Source organism: Pelodiscus sinensis, chromosome 32 (assembly GCF_049634645.1).
Source record: "Pelodiscus sinensis isolate JC-2024 chromosome 32, ASM4963464v1, whole genome shotgun sequence".
Lineage (NCBI taxonomy): Eukaryota > Metazoa > Chordata > Testudines > Trionychidae > Pelodiscus > Pelodiscus sinensis.
In genome coordinates this window covers 227,501-252,385 of record NC_134742.1, presented here as the reverse complement: position 1 = coordinate 252,385, position 24,885 = coordinate 227,501, and the positions used below count along the sequence as shown (strand labels likewise).

At 56.3% G+C, this 24,885-nt stretch overlaps 2 protein-coding genes across 8 annotated transcripts in view; one reads left to right on the top strand and one right to left on the bottom strand.

Annotated features, from left to right (window-relative positions):
- Window positions 1–1,464: 1,464 nt before the first annotated feature.
- On the top strand, window positions 1,465–9,319 carry LOC142823148 (uncharacterized). Of its 2 annotated transcripts, XM_075913688.1 has the most exons (5): window positions 1,465–1,646; window positions 2,398–2,484; window positions 3,072–3,198; window positions 4,628–4,744; window positions 5,142–9,319. In XM_075913688.1, exons 2-5 carry the CDS (start codon window positions 2,461–2,463, stop codon window positions 6,212–6,214), a joined length of 1,341 nt encoding a protein of 446 aa, XP_075769803.1. In that variant the 5' UTR covers window positions 1,465–1,646; window positions 2,398–2,460; the 3' UTR covers window positions 6,215–9,319. The 2 variants fall into 2 exon arrangements, with proteins under 2 accessions (XP_075769803.1, XP_075769804.1); XM_075913689.1 differs by lacking the exon at window positions 1,465–1,646 and having other exon boundaries at window positions 3,072–3,220.
- A 1,920-nt stretch (window positions 9,320–11,239) lies between these two features.
- LOC106731297 (uncharacterized) overlaps window positions 11,240–24,885 on the bottom strand; it is a 17,326-nt gene continuing 3,680 nt past the window's right edge. The window contains exons 1-4 of one of the 6 annotated variants that reach the window (XM_075913648.1): window positions 19,358–19,555; window positions 15,298–15,394; window positions 14,487–14,591; window positions 11,240–14,286 (exon numbers count right to left, since the gene is read on the bottom strand). In XM_075913648.1, coding sequence (XP_075769763.1) covers window positions 13,220–14,286; window positions 14,487–14,591; window positions 15,298–15,394; window positions 19,358–19,540 — 1,452 coding nt within the window. In that variant the 5' untranslated portion in view covers window positions 19,541–19,555 and the 3' untranslated portion in view covers window positions 11,240–13,219. Of the gene's footprint in view, window positions 14,290–14,486; window positions 14,592–15,297; window positions 15,395–15,547; window positions 15,566–19,357; window positions 19,556–24,885 lie in introns of those variants that run through there. The other 5 variants (XM_075913645.1, XM_075913647.1, XM_075913649.1 and 2 more) reach the window with 5 other exon arrangements.

Genomic DNA, 24,885 nt, shown 5'->3' with positions numbered 1-24,885 from the left:
TGGTGCCCCTGGCATCTGTTTGCCAAAGGCTGCAGAAGGATGGCAGGAGACAAATCGCTTGATCATTTTCTTTGGTCCACCCCCTCTGGGGCACCTGGTGCTGGCCACTGTCGGCAGACGAGATACTGGGCTAGATGGACCTTCGGTCTGACCGAGTGTGGCTGTTCTTATGTCTGTGGGAGCTGCTGCCAGCAGAGAGCGGGGTCATTAACGCTGGGGTACCAGAGACAGTGGGGGAGACACGCAGACAAGATCGAATTTGTAATGACCCCAGAGGTGCCAGGGTGCAATTTTGTTTTTAATTTATAACCAATGCAGCAGGCACAGATGTGCCAGGGTTCTGAACCAGCTGGGCCCAGAGGTGCCAGGGCTCTGAGCTGCCGGGCCTCAGATGTGCCAGGGCTCTGAACCAGCCGGACCCAGATGTGCCAGGGCTCTGAACCAGCTGGACCCAGATGTGCCAGAGCTCTGAGCTGCATGGCCCCAGATGTGCCAGGGCTCTGAACCAGCCGGACCCAGATGTGCCAGGGCTCTGAACCAGCTGGACCCAGATGTGCCAGGGCTCTGAGCTAATGTGCCAGGGCTCTGACCCAGCCGGGTCAGGAGGTGCCGGGGCTCTGAGTTGCCCGGCCCCAGATGTGCCAGGGCTCTGAGCTGCCGGGCCAGGAGGTGACCGGGCCCAGATGTGCCAGGGCTCTGTGCTGCCGGGCCAGGAGGTGCTGGGGCTCTGAGCTGCCGGGCCAGGAGGTGACGGGGCTCTGAGTTGCCCGGCCCCAGATGTGCCAGGGCTCTGAGCTGCCGGGCCAAGAGGTGACTGGGCCCAGATGTGCCAGGGCTCTGAGCTGCCAAGCCAGGAGGTGACCGGGCCCAGATGTGCCAGGCTCTGAACTGGCAGGGTCCAGATGTGCCAGGGCTCTGAGCTGCCGGGCCAGGAGGTGACCAGGCCCAGATGTGCCAGGGCTCTGAACCGGCAGGGTCCAGATGTGCCAGGGCTCTGAGCTGCCGGGCCAGGAGGTGCCGGGGCTCTGAGCTGCCGGGCCAGGAGGTGACCGGGCCCAGATGTGCCAGGGCTCTGAACCGGCAGGGTCCAGATGTGCCAGGGCTCTGAGCTGCCGGGCCAGGAGGTGACCGGGCCCAGATGTGCCAGGGCTCTGAACCGGCAGGGTCCAGATGTGCCAGGGCTCTGAGCTGCTGGGCCAGGAGGTGACCAGGCCCAGATGTGCCAGGGCTCTGAGCTGCCGGGCCGGGAGGTACTGGGGCTCTGAGCTGCCGGGCCAGGAGGTGATGGGGCTCTGAGCTGCCGGGCCAGGAGGTGCCGGGGCTCTGGGCAGCCCTCGGGATGCCCTGGTGCCCGGGCAGCCGGCGGGAGCCGCGCAGCCGAAGGCGCAGCGGCTGGCAGGAGTCGCGCTCCCACGCCGCGCCGCGCCAGGCTGCCCGGTGCAGAAATCCGCTGCTGCCACAGGAGGGCTCCGGCTGCTCCGCTCGGCTCGGCCCGGGATCTCGGCGCTTCAGCTTCCGGGGTGAGACGTTTCCTGACCCCTCCATTGTCAGGCGGCGGGAGCCGGGCTGAGTCGCTGCGCCCGGCCGGGGGGACGCGGTGCCCGCTGCGCCCTGCTGCGCGCCCGGCCCGGAGACGCAGCCGGCAGGTGAGGGGCGCGCCCCGGGCACAGGGCCGGGGAGTGACTCTGCCTCCCCCTTCTCCCCATGGCTTCTCCTCGCCCCAGCGCTGCTGCCCTCCCGGCGCCTCTCCTCCCGCTCCGCCCCCAGGTGCGCCCGCAGGAGCCGAGCCAGCCCGGGGAGAGCTGCTGGACCCGGCCGGGGCCCGAAAGTCCCAGCCCGGCGGTGCGGCAGAGCCGGTCAGGGGCAATGCGGGGGAGGTCACGGCCCCCAGCCCCTTTTCCTGTAGCCCCCGGGCCAGAGCCTGTCCTGGGACAAGGTGAGGGGCAGGGAGGGGAAAAGCCAGGCCCTGCCCGGTCCCCCTTGCACCCTGCTCTCATGCAGCCTCGGCTCCAGGACTCTGTTGCCTTGGGGGGGCGGTGTTAATGTCTCGTGGTGTTAGCCCTGGTGGGGGCAGCTGGGTCTGCCCTGCCATGAAGTGACTCACTTCTTCCCACTTCCAGGTTAGGGCGCCTGGTGTCCGGTTTTGAACTGGACAGTCCAGTATTTGAGCTTTCTGTTCAGGAAACTATCAATGAGCGAATAGAACTGTCCCGTATTCTCTGAATCAGATGTGATGTAGATTGTGACCTAATGTCAAGTGTGTCCCCGTATTTTTGTTGAAACCATCTGGCAACCCTACACCTCCTTGTCCACAGGGCAAGGACCTGGTGGGGCCTGGGTGGGGGGTGACATGAAGCCCCTTCTGAAACTTGCCCCATTCTCTTCTTGCCCTGACAGGCTGCCAACCCAGGCCCGGTGCCTTCTGGACTCCGCCCCCCTCCGGGGGCATGGGGCAGGGACATGGCTGCAGCGGAGCTGGCTCAGGTAGGGGGTTTGTGATGGAGCTCGCAGAGAGGCAGCCAAAGGCTGGGATCCAGCAGGCCCTGGTGCTTTGGGTACAAACCTGTCCTGCAGGGCTGTGGCAGGCGACCCAGACCCCCAAATGCTCCGGGAGCCACACTGAGTTTCTTCCGGGAGAGGTCCCTTTGGAAACTCCCATCCCTGCTACAAGCTCTATTTCTGGCCCCACTGCTCCTCTTTGGTAAGAGAAACCAGCACTGTTCCGCCTGGGAATACATAATCCAGGAGTCTATGTAGGGATGTTAAAGGGTAACGGGTTAACTGGTACCCAGGGAGCAGCCGGGTTCCCCAGCATACAACCCAGGGAGCAGCCGGGTTCCCTGCCAAGCCCCCACGCGGGCCAGGAGCTGGCAGCCCCCTGGGGGGGCCAGAAACAGCTGGGCTGGAGTGCCCCCTCCCCACCCACTCCTGTTTAATCAGTTAACCGGGTAAAGGGGATTTTATCTCCCTACTTGTAAATCCCCTTCAGCAGAAGGGCTGGATCGGGTCTCCTGTGACGGGGACGGTGGCTGGGGCAGGAGGCTCTGAGTGGGGGATTCTTGCTTTTCCAGATGCCGGTGACCTTCGAGGAGGTGGCCGTGTATTTCACCCCAGGGCAGGGGGCACTGCTGGGCCCGGATCAGAGAGCCCTCTACAGGGACGTCATGCAGGAGAACTATGAGACAGTGGCCTCGCTGGGTACGGGCCTCCCGCCCCTCGGGTACCACCTCTGACCTCAGAGGCCTCTTCCCATCTCACGTTTGTATAAGGGACCAGGGATGAAGCCCTGTTCAGGAGTTAATGCAAGTGCTTCAGCGACCCCACACAGTCTTAGGGAACATTTCACAGTCCCCAAATCCTATACGAGAGATGCTGTCTCCTCCACATCTCATCCCCTGGAGAGAGTCACTGAGGTTCTGTGCCCATCAATGGCTATTAGCTAGGATGGGTAGGAATGGTGTTTCTCTGGAAGTGGGAGACGGGGAGGGATTACGTGAAGTTTACCTGTTGCTATCCCTCCCTCTGGGGCATCTGGTATTGGCCACTGTCGGTAGGCAGGATACTGGGCTAGATGGACCTTTGGTCCGACCCAGTGTGGCCCTTCTTATGTTCTCCATTTCCCAGCATGCCTTGCTTCTAGGGAAGGACATCTGAAGGCGACTCCCTGGATCCCCTCTTGAGTTGCTCATACCAGGCAGCTGTTTCCTGAATACCCCCTGGATACTCCTCCAGTTGAGTGATTTGGTCTTTTGGCCCAGGAGTGTGGTGGTGGGCAGGGCGGGCTGGGTTCCCATTGTCAGCCTTAAAAAGTCCGTCCGCTGTCCTGGACCACCCAGAAACAGGCAGATGGACTTTTGCACCACAGAGACCTGTGTGCATGTGCACAGGGGAGCTATGTGTCTACCCCCAGACATGCGACCCCACAGAGTGTGTCTCCCTGAGTGTCCAGTTCTAGGCCCCACATTTCAGAAAAGATGTGAAGAAATTGGAGAGAGTCCAGAGAAGAGCAACAAAAATGGTTAAAGGTTTAGAAAACACGACCTATGAAGGAAGACTGAAAAAATTGGGTTTGTTTAGTTTGGAAAAGAGAAGATTGAGAGGGGACATGAGAGCCGTTTTCAGGTATCTAAAAGGGTGTTATAAGGAGGAGGGAGAAAAATTGTTCTCTTTGGCCTCTGAGGACAGGACAAGAAGCAATGGGCTTAAATTGCAGCAAGGGATTTGCACCTGTCAGGGTGATGAAACACTGGGATAAATTGCCCAGGGAGGTTGTGGAATCTCCATCCCTGGAGATATTTAAGAGCAGGTAGGATAGACGTCTGTCAGGGATGAACTAATGGTGCTTGGTCCTGCTGGGGACTGGACATGATGACCTCTCGAGGTCCCTTCCCGCTGTAGTGTTCCATGATTCTAGGAATGTTTTCCAGCCGGTTTGCCCTGTATGCTCTTGGCCTGGCCCAGAAAGGAGTCCATAGAACCGTTCCCCTGAGAAGCGCGGGAATCCATAGAACCGTTCCCCTGAGAAGCATGGGAATCTATAGAACCATTCCCCGAGAAGCGCGGGAGTCCACAGAACCGATCCCCCGAGAAGCGCTGCATGAACACCCCTTTTCTGTCTCCTGAGCAGGATTCCCCGTTCCTAAGCCCGCGGTGATCGCCCAGCTGGAAGGAGGGGAGGAGCCCTGGGTCCCAGACCCACAGGGCACAGAGGAGAAGGAGAGCCCACGAAACAGCCACCCCGCAGGTGAGGACTCAGTTAAACTACCCTGGGAGCCATCTTGAGAGCTCCCCAGTTCTGCCTCCTTTCAGCCAGGCCAGGACTGTCCCCAGCAGGTCTCCTGGCAGGTGTCATTCAGGGCTTCCCACCCACCCGGCCTTGTGCCGGGCAGGAGCTGAGCATGGGGAGTCGGGACTGGGGGGAGGCTGGTGCTGGCAGCAGGAACCCAGTCCCCTCCCCTCCCGCACTCACCGGCAGGGGAAGCAGAGCTCCGGGGAGGGGGTGGGACGCCCCCGCGCTCACTGGTGGGAAATGGAGCGACGCTGCCAGGCCCCGGGTGAGCTGTGGCCCCTCCCCTTTAGCATCCCGGTTGGGGGCGCTGCTGGCAGACATACTGACGTGCGACCGATTCTCTCCCTTGCAGCTGCGGAGGGGATGGCGTGGGAGGAGGAGGGGAAGCTGCAGCTGGCGGCGCGGAGTCCTGACGGAGGAGCAGCCTGTGTGACTGAGGCCAGCTCAGGAAGGCAGCAGGGAAAGTGGGGGCCAGGCTCTGGGCTGCCCCCTGCCCGGGGCCCAGGCGGAGCCGCCGAGAGCCCGGGCCAGGCCCGGGAGCGTCCCAACCTGTGCGGCGAGTGCGGGAAAGGCTTCCGGCGCGCCTCGGACCTGGCCAAGCACCGGCGGGCCCACGGCGCGCGCCCCCACCAGTGCCCCGAGTGCGGGAAGGGCTTCCCGGTGCGCTCGGCCCTGGCCACCCACCAGCGCATCCACACGGGCGAGCGGCCCTACGCCTGCGACGCCTGCGGGAAGCGCTTCGGCCAGAGCTCCCACCTCATGCAGCACCTGCGCTCCCACACGGGCGAGAAGCCCCACCGCTGCCCCGAGTGCGGCAAGAGCTTCCGGGAGGGCTCCACCCTGGCCCGGCACCGCCGCACCCACCGGCAGGAGAAGCCCCACACCTGCCCCCACTGCGGGAAGGGCTTCCACGAGCGCTCCAACTTCGCCCGGCACCAGCGCGTCCACGCCGGCGAGCTGCTGGCCGTCCCCGAGCTGGAGGAGGAGGAGGGCAAAGCCTTCATCTGTCCCGAGTGCGGGAAGGGCTTCGGGCGCAACGCCTACCTGACCCTGCACCGGCGCGTGCACACCGGGGAGCGGCCCTACGCCTGCGGGGACTGCGGGAAGCGCTTCAGCGCCAGCTCCAACCTCACCCGGCACCAGCGCGTCCACACCGGCGAGCGGCCCTACCCCTGCGCCCGCTGCGGCAAGCGCTTCTCCCAGAGCTCCACCCTCTTCGTGCACCTGCGCACCCACACCGGCGAGGCGCCCTACCGCTGCACGGCCTGTGGGCGGGGCTTCAGCCAGAACTCCACCCTCCTGGCCCACCAGCGCACCCACCGGAACGGGAAACGCCGCCCCCAGCAGCCCGGGGGTGGGCCCTTCCCGGGAGAGTTCTCTGCCGGCGGCGTGCTGCTCCAGCGGCACCCGAAAACACCCCTGTGACGGGGGGCTCGGCCCTGGCCAGAGACATGGTGCAACCCAGCCCTAGCAAGGAGCCCGGGGTCAGGGCCTCGCTTGTGGGAAGGAAACCCAAACTCAGTTTCTTGCTCTGCCACAAATCACTGAAGTCGAGCTCATCAGGTATTTAGGGACCTCACTCCAGTTGATTTACAGGGGCTTTGGGGTCAGACTGGAAAGGCCTCAGAGGGGTGGCCGGGTTCGTGTGCAGCTTTAAAAACAACGCGTTGTCCTGTGGCACCTTAGAGACTAACCTATAGAGATGGAATCCTGAGCTTTCGTGGGCAATTTGGGTGCCCCAAGAAGCCTCAGATTCTGGCTCCAAAATGGAAACAAAAAAAAGAAAGAAATTTCCCATGAAGCAGAATTCCATCATGATCCGATTGTGACTTATGCCCACACGTGCTTATATAATACTATATAGACATAGACACACTTAATATATATGTATAGTATTATGTAACATCCTGTTAAAAAATCAAAACCAAGTCCCCGTAAAAGGAAAATCAAAGTGGCCTGTCCCCCTCCTGCCCCGAAGGCAGAAAGGGAACATTCCGGCCCTCTAGGCATGTGTTGGCCTCTTGATTTTTCCTAAATGAAACTTCCTCAGAACCGATCCATTTCTCTTATTGGCAGAACAGCCCCTTCCAGCAGAGGAAGTCGCGTAATCTCCTCGGGGGCTTTCAGGCAATCCCTTCCTGTCTGCAGCTTTCCTCACCTAGGGACCTTTGTATCTCGGTCTCAGTCCCCATCTGTAAAATGGGTCTGCTCTGCCTGACAGGGGCAAGCAAGGACAAGTTCGCTGACAGGCGTGAGGTGCCCAGATGCAGTAGCGACAGGCCCTCCCTCAACTCCATAAGTAGGGTCCTGCCAATTTCCTAGCTATAAAAAATGTGTCACGCACCGTGAAATAAGCCCCTTCCCATGAAATCTGATGTCGCCTTGTTCGTAGGAGTGCCCCATCAAAGGGGGCTTCCCAGCCATGAGTGGGCAGCAGGGATCCCTGTAAGCTGAGCGCTCGGGTGGCCACCCAGGAGAGATTCAAATGCCACCAGCTGATTAGCAGAGCACCCACAGCTGGCAGCAGGTGTTTCTATTTGTGGTGCACATCCACACATCTCTTGGTGCACTTAACAAAATTCATTCCACACGTGGATGGAAACAGTTAGAGGGAACATTGCTGGGCAAGGGAGGGAGGTGTGTCCTTCCCCTGCAAACTGTTCTGGCGGTGGGAGGGGGGACCAGCCCAGACCCACCTCTGGATGCCCCCCCCCCCGCAGCAGGATGCTGTCCAGGACGGGACAGGGGGGGTGCAGCGCTTTCTGCAGCTGTGCAGAGAGAGAGCAGGTCTTGTCCCTCCCAAGCCGGGCAGGACCAGCAGTGAAGCACCCCCCCAGCTGGGTGCTCCCTGCAGCACGGGGGAGATCAGACCCTCCTCTCCCACTTGGAACCTCTTGCCACAGGGAGACATTTCAGATTTAAACAGCTGAAATGGTGAAATTTACCAGTTTTCAAATCCTATGGACATGAAATTGGCCATAAGGGGCAGTGAGTTCGGTAGGGCTCTAACCCCCAGACATGTAGCGCGGGGTTAGCAAATGCCCACTGCATCGCCCTGCGCTTTGGGTGCCCGAGGCGCCTTTGAAAATCACGGCCCACGTGGCTTAGGTGCATGCGTGTGTGGTGTAGGGAAAGAAGCAGTCAGAGGAGAGAGGGGGCTGGTGTCTGGGTTGGAGAGGGCAGCAGGGTGGCAAAGGAGCCAGGTGCTGCATGAATGAATCGTTGGCGGGGGTTGTAACAAATTGGAATTTTATGTTTTAAAGCTGAAAACTACCCAAAGCAATGGAGGCCTCTGGGGTGGCAGGGAGTGGTTGGGGGGACAAGGTGACAAGCCAGCTGGGCCATGTGGTGTATTGCCCCCCATACACCCTGATTCTGGGCAATTCCTGTGTTGTGGAGCTCTCCATAGCGCTGTCCGAAAATCCTGCATCTGTTTCCACGGCAGCTGGTCTCAAAACAGGAAACAGCATCACACACGTGTTTCAAGGGACGTTTCCTGTTGTTTCACCCCTGTAGGCAGAGGTCAGACCACGTCAATCCCATTTGTGCTCTGTTTTGGCAGGATTAAGGGGGATGTAATACCCTCTAACCCAGGGGTTGTCCTTCCTCCCTCCCCCCCCCCCCCCCCCCGGGCTACATTTTTTGGGCAAGATATAGTCATGGTCCAGACAGGCGCTAGAGAAATTTTTTTTAAAAATCAGTGATAATGATAAGTAAATAACATTTCAGAGTCTGTTCGAAAGCATCTGGTGGTCTGGAGTTTGGCCCGTGGTCTGCATATTGATTATTCCTAGTCTGTCTGTCTGTCTAATCACAGCAGAGTTGGTCAGAAACTAGGATTTCCATAGAAAATTATAATGAAAATGAGGAAATTCTGAAATGTCACCTTGGTGCTTCATGGGAGATGTAGTTTGGGTGCGTCTTTTCCCCCTCCCCCCCATTTCTTTGATCCCTAGTTGGCATACATCTCCCATGATACCTTGCTGCAAGAAAAGAGTGCATCATGGAAGTCCCTTGGCCACAGTGCATCATGGGAGATGAAGTCCAGCTGGGGAAAGCAGCCAATAGTGGAGATTAAGGACACAAAGCAATTGAACTACAATTCTCATAAGACTGCCATGGCAGAATTTGTTTTGTGTTTTAGCCTTTAGATGTCAGAATGATACTTGCCTCAGAAATCAGGTATTTTCCGTCTCATGAAAAATGTAGTTTGGTCAAAACCCAAATTTCCATCAATGAACAGTTTAGACTGCATGTGTTCAGCCAGTTGTACTCCCCATGCATATCCCTCTGCCAGTCTAACTGTACAGCATGTCTGTGTGTGGTAAGATGTATGTGGGAGAAACCTGCCAGTCCTCTCCTTTTATCCCTCGTCTGTCTCCCTCCCCGTTTAGTCTTGTTTCAATTGTAAACCCTTTGCCACAGGGCTCTGTCTTTCTGTGTGTATGTAGCGTCTGCCCCAACGGGGCCTCAGTCAGAACCGGGCCTGTTAATTGTACTACAGTAGCAATGAATAAATGTTAATTACGACTCGTGCAGAGAAACGTGTGTGTGTGTGCACGCACGTTCACTAGGTGAAATTCCCCCTGTGCAAGGAGACAGCACTAGTCCTAGGCTCCCGTTAAACACAAGGAGGCCGGGAGCAGGATGGAAGTGGTAGCGCTGGGGGCAAAAAATGGAAAAAATTGTTCTGCCCTCCCCACAATGTTTTAAAAAGTGTCATTGGGAAAATGTCAGAACAGGGTAGTTTTTTAAATCGTGCGTCTGCTTTGTGTCCAAAATGATGGGATCCGGCTTGCCAGGGAAGGAAGCGATTCCATGCGCTGCTGCTCCTCCTCTCCCCGGCTGCGGGAACGGCAGCAAAGGAACCCGCTCATCTGGAGGCTTTTCCCGCTGCTCCCATTGGCTGGAATCATGACCAATGGGAGCAGTGCTTGGGTGTGGTGGGATACAGAGAGCCAGGTAAGCAACCCTCCCCCAATCTCCTCCACTCCCATCCCCGTCACACACACCCTGTCCCACCCAGACCCTCCTACTTCCCCAGACCTCCCCATTCTCAGCTTGTTCCAGCACCCTCTCTTGGCCAGACCCTGCACCCTCACCCCCTCCTGCACCCATTTTGTTATCATGGGTGGGTGGCTGGTTGTCCGTGGAAAGGTCTGCATTGAGCGGGGAGGGCTGGGGATTAAAAAGTTTGAGAACCACTGCTCTCGTCTGACCTCTCACGTAACACAAGCCATGGTGAATCCATCACAGCCCTTGCACACTGTGCCCGGTTCTGGTACCCACAGCGCCACATGGGGGAGGGGGGCTCAGAGAAAAGCATTCTTGGCTACAAGGGCACACTGTTGACTCATTCCAGATTCCCATCCACTGAAACCTCCAGGTCCTTTTCTGCAGAACTGCTACTAAGCCAGTTGGCCCCCAGCCTGTAATAATGCTTGGGATTCTTCCGTCCCAAGGGCAGGACTCTGCACTTCTCTTTGTTGAACCTCATCAGATTTCTTTTGGCCCAATCCTCCCATTTATGTAGGTCACTCTGGACCCAATCCCTGCCCTCCAACATATCTATCTCTCCCCCTAGATTAGTGTCATCCGCAGACTTGCTGAGGGTGCCAATCCATTCCCTCATCTAGGTCATTAATAGATGTTGAACAAAACCAGCCCCAGAACCAGCTGACCATAGTAATAGCTAATTTAGTCTCCATCATTTTGTATGTCTAGTTGGGATTATTCTTTCCAATGTGCATTACTTTGCATTTATCAACTGGGACAGACCTAAGCCAGCAGCCTACCACACTCTGGCGGAAAGCAGGAATACAGGGCACTGGATAAGTGGTTTTCTCTTTCCAGAATAAACTACTAGAGCCTGCTGTAATAAAAATGAAGGCAGGAAAACACCTGGGGCTAATTAACTAGATTGCTTCCTCAGACAAGTCACTCAACACCTGCAGCCAATGACAGCCAGGAGGTTGCTTTAAAAGGCCTCCCCTAGGTCAGGAGAGGGGAAAGACAAAGAGTGGCTACTGGAAGGAGAAAGGGAGGAACAAGGAGCAGCTGTGGGTGAGCTGAGAGCTGGTTAACAGGTACCGGGGGAGACATTTTAGAGGGGTTGTTTGGGGAAGTGTCCCAGGGAAAAAGCTGCCAAGTCAGAAGGAAAACAACCTTAACTGCTGTTGCTACTTTAGGGCCCCTGGGCTGGAACCCAGAGTAATGGGTGGGCCTGGGTCTCCCCCCCTCCCCCCCCCCCCCCAACGCCAACACAGAGCCTGTCCCAAGAAGGGAGAGCAGAACTGTCAAGGGGTTTTCACCCCAGAACCATGGACTAGCCTGTGATGAGTATGGCTCCCTAAGCTATAGACTCTGCCTCCTGTGAAGAGAAGGGATTGTACACAGGACCACGGCGAGTCTCTGAGTTTACTGCCAGTAGCGTGAGCCCCATGCGGCACGGCCAGAACTTTGCCACACAACATTCAAATTCATGTGCCAATTTGTTGCCCAATCACCTCGTTTTGTGAAACCTTTCTGAAACGCTTCACAGTCCGCTTTGTTCTTGAGCAGTTTAGGATCATCTGCAAATCTGCACTGTTTACCCCTTTCTCCAGATGGCTTATGAACATGTTGAGTAGGACGGGTCCCGGTACGGTGGAAATATCTGTGTTGCGCATGATGTCTTTGAATTTCACACAGCGCACGCACAGACTTCTTATCAAGCGGGTTTATTACTAGAAAAAGGAACTTGAAGATGACTGCACATGAAGTTAAAACAAATAATTTTAAAGAGAGGGTGTCAGCCCCACCCTCCCCACCTACTAACAAGTAATAAATCAAACCACAAAGTTGTGCCCATCCATAGGAAACGGGGGAGGGCGGAAGCTTTTACTAGAACCCTGAATCCTTAGAACAAGGCTGGATCCATGTAGCAGGAAACTCTGCAACACGCCAAATGTTCCGGGCGTGGGAGAGGCAGCTCAACCAAGAGCCATTCTGAAAAGGCAGCCATGCAAATCTGGACATCAGTTCAGTGTAAATCTGCCTTCGGCCAATGGGAGTTCAGAGCGCTTCCCCCCGTTCCCAAAGAGACACCACCCGTTAACATAGCCCCATGGCGACTGCCTGGAATCACAGCTATCGGTGTGGCACAGCCAGAAACACTCGGCAGAGCCGGGCCTGGCGCACCGAAAGTGCCTATGTGACTTTCGCCAAGGGGTAAAACAATGATTTAGAAAATCGCCCTAACTCAAGCAAATGCCGTCTCTGACGGAGAAGCTGTGACTGGTGGGTACCCACCAGTGCACCCCCAGCTGCCAGCTCTCCGGTGGGGTATGCACCCCATGCCCCAGTCACATTCACTAATGTTTATTCCCAGGCAGGCAGGGTGAGGCTGGCGTGCTGACGCCGGAATGTTCTGTAATATTTTTATGGTGCCTGTGTGTGCCTCAGTTTCCCTTTGAACTTTGGGTCCCCCCCCTCCCCTCCGAGGGTGCAAAAGGGTTAAACACACTATTCTAACGGCCCAGAGCCATCTGGGGTGGAATGACTGAGTCGTGAAAAAATGGGCTGAAACCGACCATGTTAATGGCCAAGACATTGAGACCTGGGAACCAGGCCTATAGGAAGGAGGTTCCCTCGGCAGGGAAGCAGAGCAAAAGCCCCAGTTCAGGAGCAATGGCTTGGGCTGAGATAAGGGCTGGCTGTTGCAGAGTCCAGAGCGGAGAAACAAAGATCGAAGCAGCTGCCGGCTGGTTGTCCTGGCGTGGCCAGTTTGGGCCATGCGTTAACCTCTGCCCCAAGGACTTTCCGATTCTATGTGCCAGGTCACTAGCGAATTGTCGCCTTGTGCTGAACGGGCCACCTGGTGTCACTGCAGGGTGTCACTGAGAGCCCTGTGCCCGGCCGGACCCTGGCTGGGAGCCACAGACGGGAAAGACCCAGCCCCGGAGGCGTCTGTGTTACCTCATCAGGCGAAACTGGTGCAGAGCGGAACTCCTGGAGGGCTCTGTATCCAAAAGCGCGCTGTGAATGCCCTTCACGTGGCACAGAGGGCTTCAAACGCCACGGGTCTCTGAGCGCATCTGCTTTCCCACAGCCAGCACGATGTGTGTCACCTCCCTGGGCGCACGGTACCCACACGGCATCCACAGAGCCCGCAGACATGCAGGCTCTTAAGACGGCCTCAGCACCGCTCGGACAGGCAGGATAGAGCCACCCGGTGCCGCCGGCTGAGGCTGCATTCGCGGGAATGTGTCGCTAAAAGGGTTTGAAATCCCAAACCAAACCACCCCTCCTTTCCTATCGATAACCCAGTCCCGTGTGCCCCCAAACCAGATTTCCAGGGCCCGCTGAGAAGAGAGTCTTGCCCGGCAGGCTCCACGTGGCTCATTCTCAGCAGGCCGCCTGCGGTGCAGGGAAATCGGGGGAGGCCAGTTTCTACCCCGTGTGGATTCTCCGGTGTGTGAGAAAATTGGAGCAGCGAATGAAGCTTTTCCCGCAGTCGGGGCAGTCGTAAGGTTTCTCCTCCCGGTGGGTCCTCTGGTGTTTGATGAGGGCGGAGCTCACGGAGAAGCCCCGGCCGCACTGGGGGCAGGCGTAGGGCTTCTCCCCCGTGTGGATGCGCTGGTGGGTCATGAGGTTGGAGCTGCGGTTGAAGCTCTTGCCGCAGTCAGGGCACCGGTAGGGCCGCTCCCCGGTGTGGGTGCGCTGGTGCCGGATGAGGTCCGAGCTGTTCCGGAACCACCGGTTGCACTCCAGGCACCGGTAGGGCTTCTCGCCGGTGTGCACCCGCTGGTGGTTGATGAGGCTGGAGCTCTGGCTGAAGCTTTTCTCGCACTCCTCGCACTTGTAGGGCCGCTCCCCCGTGTGGATCTTCTGGTGCCGGATGAGGTAGGAGCTGACGCTGAAGCGCTTCCCGCACTCGGGGCACCGGTAGGGCCGCTCCCCGGTGTGGGTGCGCTGGTGGGAGGTCAGGTTGGAGCTCTGGTTGAAGCCCTTCCCGCAGTCGGGGCACTGGTAGGGCTTCTCGCCGGTGTGCAGCCGCTGGTGGGTGATGAGGGTGGAGCTGTCGCTGAAGCTCTTCCCGCAGGCGGGGCACTTGTAGGGCTTCTCCCCGGTGTGCAGCCGCTGGTGGGTGATGAGGTGGGAGCTGCGGCTGAAGCCCTTCCCACAGTCCAGGCATTTGTAGGGCTTCTCGCCGGCGTGCAGCCGCTGGTGGACAATCAGGTTCGAGCTGCGGCTGAAGCTCCTGCCACATTCCTCGCAGATGGTCGGCCTCTCGTCGCCGGGGGGTGTCGGGTGGGTGGCGTCCTCGGGCCTGGGGGACGATGCATCCTCTCTGTTACCTGGCTGGGTTCCCAGCTGCCCGCCCAGGCTGGGCTGACTGTCCCGGGCTTCTCCCTGCTGGGAAACGTTCCCTGCAGCTCTTCCCAACACCGGTGCCCCTGGCTCAGGCTCTCCCTGCTGCGAGCTCTCCTCCTCGCTCCCGCCGCCCGTCTCGTCACCTGCTGGGACAGAGGGAGAAACCAGACAGGAGTCAGTCCTTAGCGCGGGAAAACGAATCCCCACCAGGATCCGAATCCTTCCCCGGAGGAGCAGGGATGGGGGCTGAGCCCGACCACCCACAGGGCCGACGGATTCCATGAGTGACATCTGCCACCAGGACACAAAACGGGGCAAGGGGCCGACCGAAGTGAACACTCACCTCTCGGCGTCTCCGCTTCCTCGCCGGCCTGCAGATCCGGGCCCCATGGCTCCTCCCCCCCTTCCAGCTGGGAGATCTCACAGGACTTGGGAACAGGGAACCCTGCTTGGGGGAAAGCAAGCGGTCTGCGTTTGTCGGAGGCGGCTGTGCAGGGTTTCCAGCCTGGCCTCTTTCTTTGCTGCAGGGACACTTACAGGCAGGCAAACGGGTAGGGGAATGCTCCTGAAGCCCACTGGGACAGGCTAGCGTCGGGGGAGATGTGCCGAGTGTCCTGGCATGAGCTATGGGAGGACTCGGGCCAGGTTTCTACAGGCACCGGACAGGGCCCTGGAGGGATTCTGTAGAACAGGAGTCCGGCACCGAGGAGGTCTGCAAATCTCGCTCAGCACCTGGCTGCGTCCAGCAGAGCAGGGCCAGGAGATGCGTCCATCGCTGGGGGGCAGCGGCCTGGGAAGTGGGGGAGGCAGGGAGTTGGTCCCGCTTGCGCTGTTCCCGCTAAGCTATGTGGCAGCACAGCCCTGCCGTTGCTTAATCCGCCCCGCCCGGTCAGGCAGCTCCGTGTGCAAGTCCCGAGCCTCTGGCTGGGCAGGGCCGGTTAAGCTGCCCCACAACTTACAAGAAACACTGCCCAGTTGGGAGTCTAGATCTAGGGGAACAGTACCATCCCTGTGTCCCTGCCTCTCCGGTCCTATGGGGGACAGTCTGTCCCACACGGGGGCCGGGGACGATGCGACTGGTCCTCATGAACAAACCCGCCCCTGGGGGCTTAAGGACCCCAGCTCCTCATGCCCTAGGGGACGGGAAGCCTTACCCAGGAGGTTCCTGCAGAGGAGTCCATGGTGTGGGTCTAGCAGGGCCCACTGCCCCTCGGTGAGATACACGGCCATCTCCTCGAAGGTTGCCAGCCCCTGGAATAGCAAGGGTCCCCAGCTCAGAGCTTCCTGCCCCAGCCACCATCCCATCAGCTGAGCCACGGCCCGTACCAGCCTCCCTCTCCCTGAGCCCCCAGAAAGATCCCTGCCCACCCGCCTCCCAACACCACTTCCCTGCCCCACACACACCTGCCCCTGGACCGTTCCCAAGGCAGAAACTCTTCTTGCTCCACAAGACCGAACCCATCCTCTGCCCGTGCATGCTGGTCTCCAGATTCCCTCATCTGGCCTGAGACAACCCACGTGTGGGCTCCATGCCCCGTAGCCAGCTCACTGGCTGCATGGAGGCCTCTGCCTCTGACCAGCCAGGATAGGAGCAGCCATTAACCCCTACCCCGTCCTGTTCCCTGTCCCCTCCCTCGCTCCCTGCGGGGAGAACTGGGCCTGCAAATTCCACCAACTGGACCCGAGGCCTCCCAGTCACAAATAGCAACCAGAGCCGGTGCACGCAGACCAGACGGACACTGGTTTGGTTTAGCGCAGTGTTTCTCAACCAGTGGTAACAGTACCCAGGGATCACAGAACCATAGAGCTGGCAGAAACCTCAGGAGGCATCGAGTCCAGCCTCCTGCTCTAGGCAGGACCAATCCCAACTAGATCAACCCAGCCACGGCTTTGTCAAGCTGAGACTTAAACACCTCTAGGGATGGAGACTCCATCCCCTCCCTAGGTAACCCATTCCAGTGCTTCACCACCCTCCTAGTGAAATAGTTTTTCCTAATATCCAACCTAGACCTCCCCCACTGTAACTTAAGACCATTGCTCCTTGTTCTGCCATCTGTCACTACTGTGAACAGCCTTTCTCCATCTTCTTTGGAACGGAAATTGAAGGCTGCTCTCAAATCCCCCCTCACTCTTCTCTTCTGCAGACTAAACAAACCCAAATCCCTCGGCCTCTCCTCATAGTTCATGTGCTCCGCCCCCTAATCCTTTTGGTTGCCGTCTGCTAGACCCTCTCCAATGCGTCCACATCCTTTCTGTAGTGGGGGGCCCAGAACTGGACACAATACTCCAGATGTGGCCTCGCCAGAGCCGAATAAAGGGGAATAATCACTTCCCTAGCTCTGCTGTTAATGCAATGCTCCTCATAATGCAACCTAATATGCCATTAGCCTTCTTGGTGCCAAGGGCACACTGACTCATCTCCAGCTTCTCATCCACTGTAACCCCCAGGTCCTTTTCTGCAGAACTGCTACTAAGCCAGTCGGTCCCCAGTCTGTACCAATGCTTGGGAATCTTCCGTCCCAAGGGCAGGATTCTGCACTTGTCCTTGTTGAACCTCATCAGATTTCTTTTGACCCAATCCTCTAATCTGTCCAGGTCACTCTGGACTCTATCTCTGCCCTCCAGCGTATCTACCTCTCCCCCTAGCTTACTGTCCTTCGGCAAGGGGCTGGACTTGATGACTTTCTAAGGTCTCTTCCAGCTCTATGATTCTATGTGTCATCTGCAAACATGCTGAGGGTGCAATCCATCCCCTCATGCAAGTCATTAACAAAGATATTGAACAAAACCGGTCCTAGAACAGATCCTTGGGGCACTCTACTAGAAACAGACCGCCAACCTGACATCGAGCCGTTGATCACTACCCGCTGGGCCCGACAGTCTAGCCAGCTTTCTATCCATCTTACCGTCCATTTATCCAATCCATACTCCCTTAACTTGCTGGCAAGAATATTGTGGGAGACCGCATCAAAAGCTTTGCTACAGTCAAGGTGTATCACATCCACTGACTTTCCCATATCCATAGAGCCGGTTACCTCATTAGAAGCTAATCAGAGTGGTCAAGTATGTATACTCGAGAGAAGTTTGGAGGGTACGTCAACACAACTGAAATGTGGAGAAAACTGAATTTTTAAGTTTTACAGTGCTTTATTATTTTTGTACTTTTTACACCCAAACATTTCATCACCCGGCAGTGATTAAGTCGTTTAAACAAATGTGTTGCAATGTCAGAAAAAAAAAGTTGTGTCTGAAAACTGTAGGTAGTGGGGGTACTTATTTTTATTTTTTATTTTTTTAAAAAGGGGTACTTTACAAAAAGAGAGTTGAGAAACACTGGTCTAGCACAAAAATCCAACAGCTGCTGCAAGATAAGCTCCTTAGAAACGGGAGCTGAGGTCCTGGAATCTCACAAACCAACATGGGTGTGTCGGGTGTCGGACCTAACTGGTGGAGAAAAGACGGTAGGGGTGCATCTCTGACAGGAGCGAGGCTTTGGGAGGGCAAGCCAGAAAGAACCCACAGAGGCTAGTAGGGAAAGCGTCACCCTCCTGGCCACCGTTTCCTGGGACTGCGGGTACCTTTGTCTTAATCCCGAGAGCTGTCCTGGCCGGCCCGAGCCAGAAAGAGAGACCCAGACAACGTCACCGCCCCTCCCGACTATGGCTGAATCCCAGTGAAATGGGATCAGACTTTAACAACAACTCCAGGCCACCTCAGCGAATTCCTTCTCTCTCCCCCTCCCGTCCCCCATGGGAGGTGATTCCTGCTTGTGATCCCAGGGAAAGACTGGCTGGACAAGGGGCCTTTCCCCTCTAAACCCCTCTCCAGCTGCAGCAGAAGGGAATGAGGGATGTCGCTAACCCGAAGGCCTTACTTGGCCCTGTACATGCCCATACTCAAGGGATGGGGAGTATGGCATGGGGAGTATGGCATGGTACTAAAGGCAGAGGTACCCTGACCCTGGTTTAGACAGGGACTCGGTGATGTTAACCTCTTTGCTTGCTTGTTCCCACTCCATTTATACAATGCCTCCCACAACACTGTAGACGGGCGCTCGGCCCCCGTGACAGAGGGGGAAACTGAGGCATGCAGCAGGCCAGGGACTTGCCCCGTACTCAGGCCAGAGGCCAGTAGCGTCACTAGGAATAGATGATGGGTCTCCTGTAGGGATGTGAACAATGCGTCAGCTAGCCGATTAGTTGATAAGCTTATCAGACAGTCGATACACGAGTTGACTAGTCGCTTCTCCCCACTTGCTGCCTCAGAAAGAGGCAGCAAGTGGGGCGGGGGAAGAGGGGTGGGTGCTTCAAAGCGGCAGCACCGTGAGGAGCCCAGGGCCAGATCCTGGACTCCATGCAGCGCTGCCGCTTTGAAACGCTACGGGGAGCACGGGGCCAGCAGGGGCCTGTTCCCGCCGCCCCCAGCTTTCCTGCACCACTTTCAAGGCGGAAGTGCCCTTATCGACTATTCGATTGGCCAGTTAATCTCAATTTACCATCCCTACTCTTCTGTCACTCAGGTGCACTAGCCACTAGGCCTCGCTGCCAAACACAGCCCAATGGGGGGTGTCTCCTCCTCCCAACACTGTGACCCCTCCAGCTGTGTGGTTCCTCCTCCTGCCACAACCCACTTCCCCAGTGAGACCCCCCCCCCCCCCCCCCCGCGCGAGGGACCCGCTGGAGCTGTGCCCCCTCCTATCCCCCGCAGAGGGGTGCGCCCCAGAGCCAGCGGCTGACTTCCTGCCGCCTGTGAGAAGGGAGGGGTCAGAAGGGGCTGGGGGGGCATTTCACAGCAAACCCATTTAGCCCAGGCAAGCTCCCTCCCTGCAGACAGATGCGCGGGGCCAGGCAGGGCTGGGAACCCGCTTCGGTCCCGGGCGGACCCCACCGAGACATTTTAACCCCCCAGCAACAGCATCCCAGGAGCCGCTTGGGGGGAGGGGGCTCCTCCTGCCCCCCCCCCCGGCAGCCCATCCCCCAGCAGCGCGGGGACCGGGCAAGGCCTGGCCTTTCCTCTCCCTGCCCCTTCCCTCGTCCCAGGACAGGCTCCGGCCGGGGGGGACTGGGAGCCGGGACCCCCTCCCCATTGCTCCCGCTGCCCCTGCCAGTCTCTGCCCCGGGCGGGCTGCAGGGAATGGGGCTGGGAGCCGGGAACCCCTCCCCCCATTTCTCCTTGTGTCCCGGCCCAGCCCTGTGCCCGGGGCGCGCCCCTCACCTGCAGGCTGCGGCTCCGGGGCTGGGCGCGCAGGGCGCGGGGCTGGCTCCAGCCGGGCCGGGCGCCGCGGGGCGCTGGGGACGGGCTCCCGGCCGGGCTCCCGGCGCACAATGGAGGCGGCTGCAGCAGCAGCAGCGTCTGACCTAGGAAGCTCCACCCCGGCCGCCTGGAAAAACTATTCATCGCCCCCACCCGAGACCAGCCGGGGCCCCCTGGTGGCCACAGCGCGCGGCTCCCGCGGGCCCCTCCCGGGGAGAAATTCCAGGCCAGAGGCATTTGGCTGCTGGCACAAAGACACCCCCTCCCTCTCCCTGGGTATTTCCCCAGGCTGGGACTTACAGGGCAGGATCCAATCACTCCCCCCATGCACCCTTCACTGAGGGAGGTTTTCCAGCCCAGCCTGGCTCCGGGGGCTCTTTTCTGTCCCCTTTGCAGGTGCCCCGCCCCCCAGGACAGAAGAGTGGACAGTGGCCTCATTCTTGCCCTATGTGGGGACCCGCCAATGGGTCTGCCCTGCCTTTTCAGCCCAGGGTCTAGGGATGTGACAGGGTAGCAGGCTAACCGGTGAACGGGTGAGGCTTTCCGGTTCTGGTTCACCGGTGGGGGCTGGAGCAGCTCCCCACCCACTGTGGGCAGGGGGCTGCCCCAGCCCCAGGTGACCCGGCAAGGGCAGAGGCTGCTCCTGGCATCTGGAGCAGCCCCTGTCCACTGTGGGCCATGTACGTTGCAGGCAGGGGCTGCTCCCGGTGTCTGGGGTAGCCCCTGTCCATGGCAACCCGGGCATGTCACAGGCCCAATTAAGGGGAGGGCCTCTTCAGCTGGGCCATAGTGGGGAATGGGGCCTCTCCGCTAATTGATAAACCTGTTAAACCTCACGTTTAATCTGTTACCCAGGATTTTACATCCCTACACGGATCCTGCTCATTCTCCTAGCAAAAGCATCACCCAGGACCATGGATTCTCCCCATGAATCCTAAATTAGAATCCTACAATCATAGGGCTGGAAGAAACAGCAGGAGGTCGTGGAGTCCAGCCCCCTGCCCAAAGCAGAACCACTCCCAACTAAATCAACCCAGCCAGGGCTTTGTCAAGCCAAGATTTAAACACCTCGGCTACATCTAGACAGGCATGATTTTCTGCAAATGCTTTTAACGGAAAAGTTTTCCATTAAAAGCATTTGCGGAAAAGAGCATCTAGATTGGCACGGATGCTTTTACGCAAAAGCATCCGTGGCCAATCTAGATGAGCTTTTGCGCAAAAAAGCCCCGATCGCCATTTTTGCGATGGAGCTTTTTTGCGCAAAACAAATCTGAGCTCTCTACACTTGCCCTTGTGAGCAAAAGCTTTGCGCAAAAGGACTTTTGCTGGAACGGGAGCAGCATAGTATTTCCGCAAGAAGCACTGATTTCTTACATGAGATCGTCAGTGTTCTTGCAGAAATTCAAGCGGCCAGTGTAGATAGCCTGCACGTTTTTCCACAAAAGCAGCTGCTTTTGCGGAAATACTTGCCAGTCTAGACACAGCCCTCTATGGACAAAGATTCCACCCCCTCCCTAGGTAACCCATTCCAGTGCTTCCCCACCCTCCTAGGGAAATAGTTTTCCTAATCTCCAACCTAGACCTCCCCCACTGTAACTTGAGACCATTGCTCCTCGTTCTGCCATCCATCACTACTGTGAACAGCCTTTCTCCGTCCTCTTTGGAACCTCCCTTCAGGAAGTTGAAGGCTGCTGTTAAATCCCCCTTCACTCTTCTGCAGACTAAACAAACTCAAATCCTTCAGTCTCTCCTCCTAAGTCATGTGCTCCAGCCTCCTAATCATTTTGGTTGCCCTCTGCTGGACCCTCTCCAATGCGTCCACATCCTTTCTATAGTGGGGGGCCCAGAATTCTGTTCAGAGTCCCTGCTTTCGAGAATACAACACTCCCCTAGCCTTTAAGTGTGACCGGCCTCCTTTGCACCAATATTTGAAATAGATTAAACAAATAAAGAAAGAAAAACATAGTGTCTTTTATTGCATAAACAGACTGCAAGAAGAAAGTGCTGAGCTGGAATTCATATACAAATTTGACACCCTGAACCAAAGTCTAAAAACAACCAGTGGTCCTGTGGTATCTTAGAGACTAACAAAAACATATGGGCTATGTCTACTTTGCACTTTCTTGCGCAAGAACATACGCAAATGAGCTGCCATTTTTGCATAAAGGGCTCTTGCACAAGAAGGAGCTGTCTCCACGGCTCCTTCTTGTGCAAACCCCCCCTCTTGTGCGGAGGGTTTTGCGCAAGGAGCAGTGTAGACTGCTCCTTCTTGTGCAAAAGCCCCTTGTGCAAAAATGGTGGCTCATTAAGTATGCAAATGAGATGCAGTGATATTAATTGCTATGCCTCATTTGCATATGTTCTTGCACAAGAAAGCGCAATGTAGACATAGCCATTTTCAGATGAACTGGTGTGGAAATAACAGAATCTAAGATATATATATATATATATATATATATATATATATATATATATAATAGCAAAAGAAGTATCTGTCAATTGAAGGACCCATGTTAATATAGCTAAATAAGTGGGCTGGGCTGAATGTGTCCTGTGCATAACTTTTGATGTGAAAATGCGGATGTTAAAGGCAGGAGAAATTGGCTTTTAATGCACCAATCTGTTAATGTTTTCATCTAAGCCCAGCGTAATGATGTCAAATCTGTAGATGAATTCTCTAGTTCTGCAGACTCTCTATGTAAGTGGCTGGTGAAATTCCTTTGTAGAAGAATGGCTACTTTTAAATCCATGATTGAGTGACCAGGGAGGTTAAAATGTTCCCCTACAGGTTTATGTGTGTTACTATTCGTGAGGTCTGATTTGCATCCACTTATCCTTTGTCATAGTGACTGTTTGGTTTGGCCAATACAAACGGCAGAGGGGCAAGCTGGCACTTGATGTCATATAACACATTAGAGGTCTAAACAGATATAGGGGGTGGTTCTCATATTACAATAGGTAGTTTCCCATTCAGATTTACTCTCATCTTCTCACCACTGTTGGAGATGAACCAGACTGACTCTGGTTTAATTAGCACCGAGGTCACACTCCCATCTCTGTATCCTTCCTTGCTTTCTCTCTGCAGCATCTGAGGAAGTGAGTTGTAGCTCACGAAAGCTTATGACCAGATAGCCTAACAGATGTGTTTGTCTGTAAAGTGCCACCGGGCGGACTCCTTGTTGTTTTCGCTGAAACAGATTTACACGGCTGCCTCTCTGAAACCGTTTCAAGGTTTGAAACTTTTCAGAATGATTGCAATCCAGCCGAATGCAAGGTTATATATCGAGCACCGAGGAATGCAGGCGGTACCTACAGGCAGTACGCCTGTGCACCGGAAAGCAGGGACTGTGAAAAGGATCCTGGAGGACCAATGACGGAGCATGAGCTCCCATGATGCATTGTGCCACTGTTTCTGAGCAGAAATATGTCTGGTTTCAGGTTATTTGGTTTCTGACCATAACGTTCCCTTAGAAACCACAAACTAACTGTGGAAAATGCTGTGTGGGCACTAACCCAATTTTCAGTCCCCTCTCAGCCTTCTCTTTTCCAAACTAAACAAACCCAGTTTTTTCAGTCTGCTCTCAGAGGTCATGTTTTGTAGTCTTTGCCCAGAACTGGACACAATACTCCAGCTGAGGCCTAATCAGCACAGAGTAGAGTGAAAGATGTGATATGACATAAGGAAATACAGCTCATATTAATTTTATAATTCAAATGTTTAGCTCTTACCTAAACATTTCAATAATGACAAAATATCATTTTTCTGGCTATTTCATTTTGTGAACAACTCTGGGATTTCCACTTTTTGTCCTGATTCGGGATGCAATGAAACGACAGACTCTCGGAATTTTCTGCGGGATGGGAATTCTGCTTGTGACGCACTCTCCTCTCAAGGAACATGCACCTTAGTAAAGTGTGTTTCTGCTCTGGTACAAAACAGCTCTAAAGTTTTCACCCAATGCTGCTCCAAAAAAAAAAAAAAATCACATGCCACTGTTTTCGCCACACAACACATATTTCAACAGCTTTAATCACATCTGTACAATGCGGGAAAATGCAGCAGGTGGATTTTACAGTCGGTAGCTGGATGATGGGGGTGGATAATACCGATAAATGACGAGGTTGTCTCTGGGCAGCTACAGCACAGCATAACAAGGAATGGTTCAATAATGAAGTAGATTTCGCGGTTCCTTTGTTTCTTTCACATCCACCTATTCCATTGCCTACTGTTCGTCTGCAGATTCTGCTTAGTTCAGTCATATAACTGTTAACCCTTTCCCTACCATGATTGACTATTTCTGTCCATTCCCTGGTTAGTTTTTAGTCCCCAAAAGCTCACCCCTTCGACAGGAGTGGGGCCCAGTGTCCAGGCAAAGTCCTCATCCACCCACAACGTCACACAGCTCTGTGCTAAACCCTCCAGCTAAACCCAAGCTGGAAACAACAGACGAGCATCTGCACACACCGTGGCGCCACTTCAGCAAAATCCGTTCAGGATCCCACTGTTAATTAAGGCTTCTCTACATGGGGAACCTAACGGGCTACCTCTATCCTAGACCAGCGCCAGCACATGCCGCTATTAAAGGGTGTCTGCAGCACTTTACATTCACGCCCTCCCGTATGCTGAAATAACTTGTTTGCTGGAAGAGGCCCTTAGGCTGGGAAACTTTGTAGAGACCAGACCTTGAGTCTGGATTACAGCATGCTCTCACAGGCCATTAAACCAGGCTAACCTCACCCTGCATGTTAAAAGGCTGTGAATGAGCCCTAACTCTCCCTTCCGCACTACAGCCTCTGCAGTAATCTCTGGACCAGGGGCAGGCCAGATCCGGTCCACGGGCCAGATCCGGCCCACCAAGCCTTTTAATCCAGCCCACCCGCCCTGCATCATGGAGCAGCGTTGCTTAAAGCAGCTGACTGCTCTCTGTGGCTCTCTGTGCTGAGACTTTTCACACTGACCCGACCCCAGCAAAATCCCTCAGCTCCTATTGGCCAGAAACCGGTCAATGGGAGCAGTGAGATTTTGCTGGGGGTGGGGGCTGTGCAGCACAATTTCTCAGTTTCCATTGGCCAGTTTCCAGCCAATAGAAGCTGAGAGATTTTGCCAGGGGTGCAGGCAGCATGGGAAGCCTCCCCCACAGTCAGAGAACCACATGGAACTGCCTGCAGGGGGCTGCTGGCAGGTAGGGAAGTCAGCCTGAGAGAGCTGCTGGCTGGGAGCTGCCTCCCGGCCAGAGCCTGCCTCTGGCATCCCACTCCCATCCCCTCCCACACACAACTTCCTCCCAGACCCAGCACCCCTTCCTATATCCTTCCCCCAGGCCGGAATCCTCCCCTGCACCCATATCCCCTCCCAGACCCTGCCCCCCTTCCTATATCCTTCCCCCTGCACCCATATCCCCTCCCAGACCCTGCCCCCCTTCCTATATCCTTCCCCCTGCACCCATATCCCCTCCCAGACCCTGCACCCCTTCCTATATCCTCCCCCC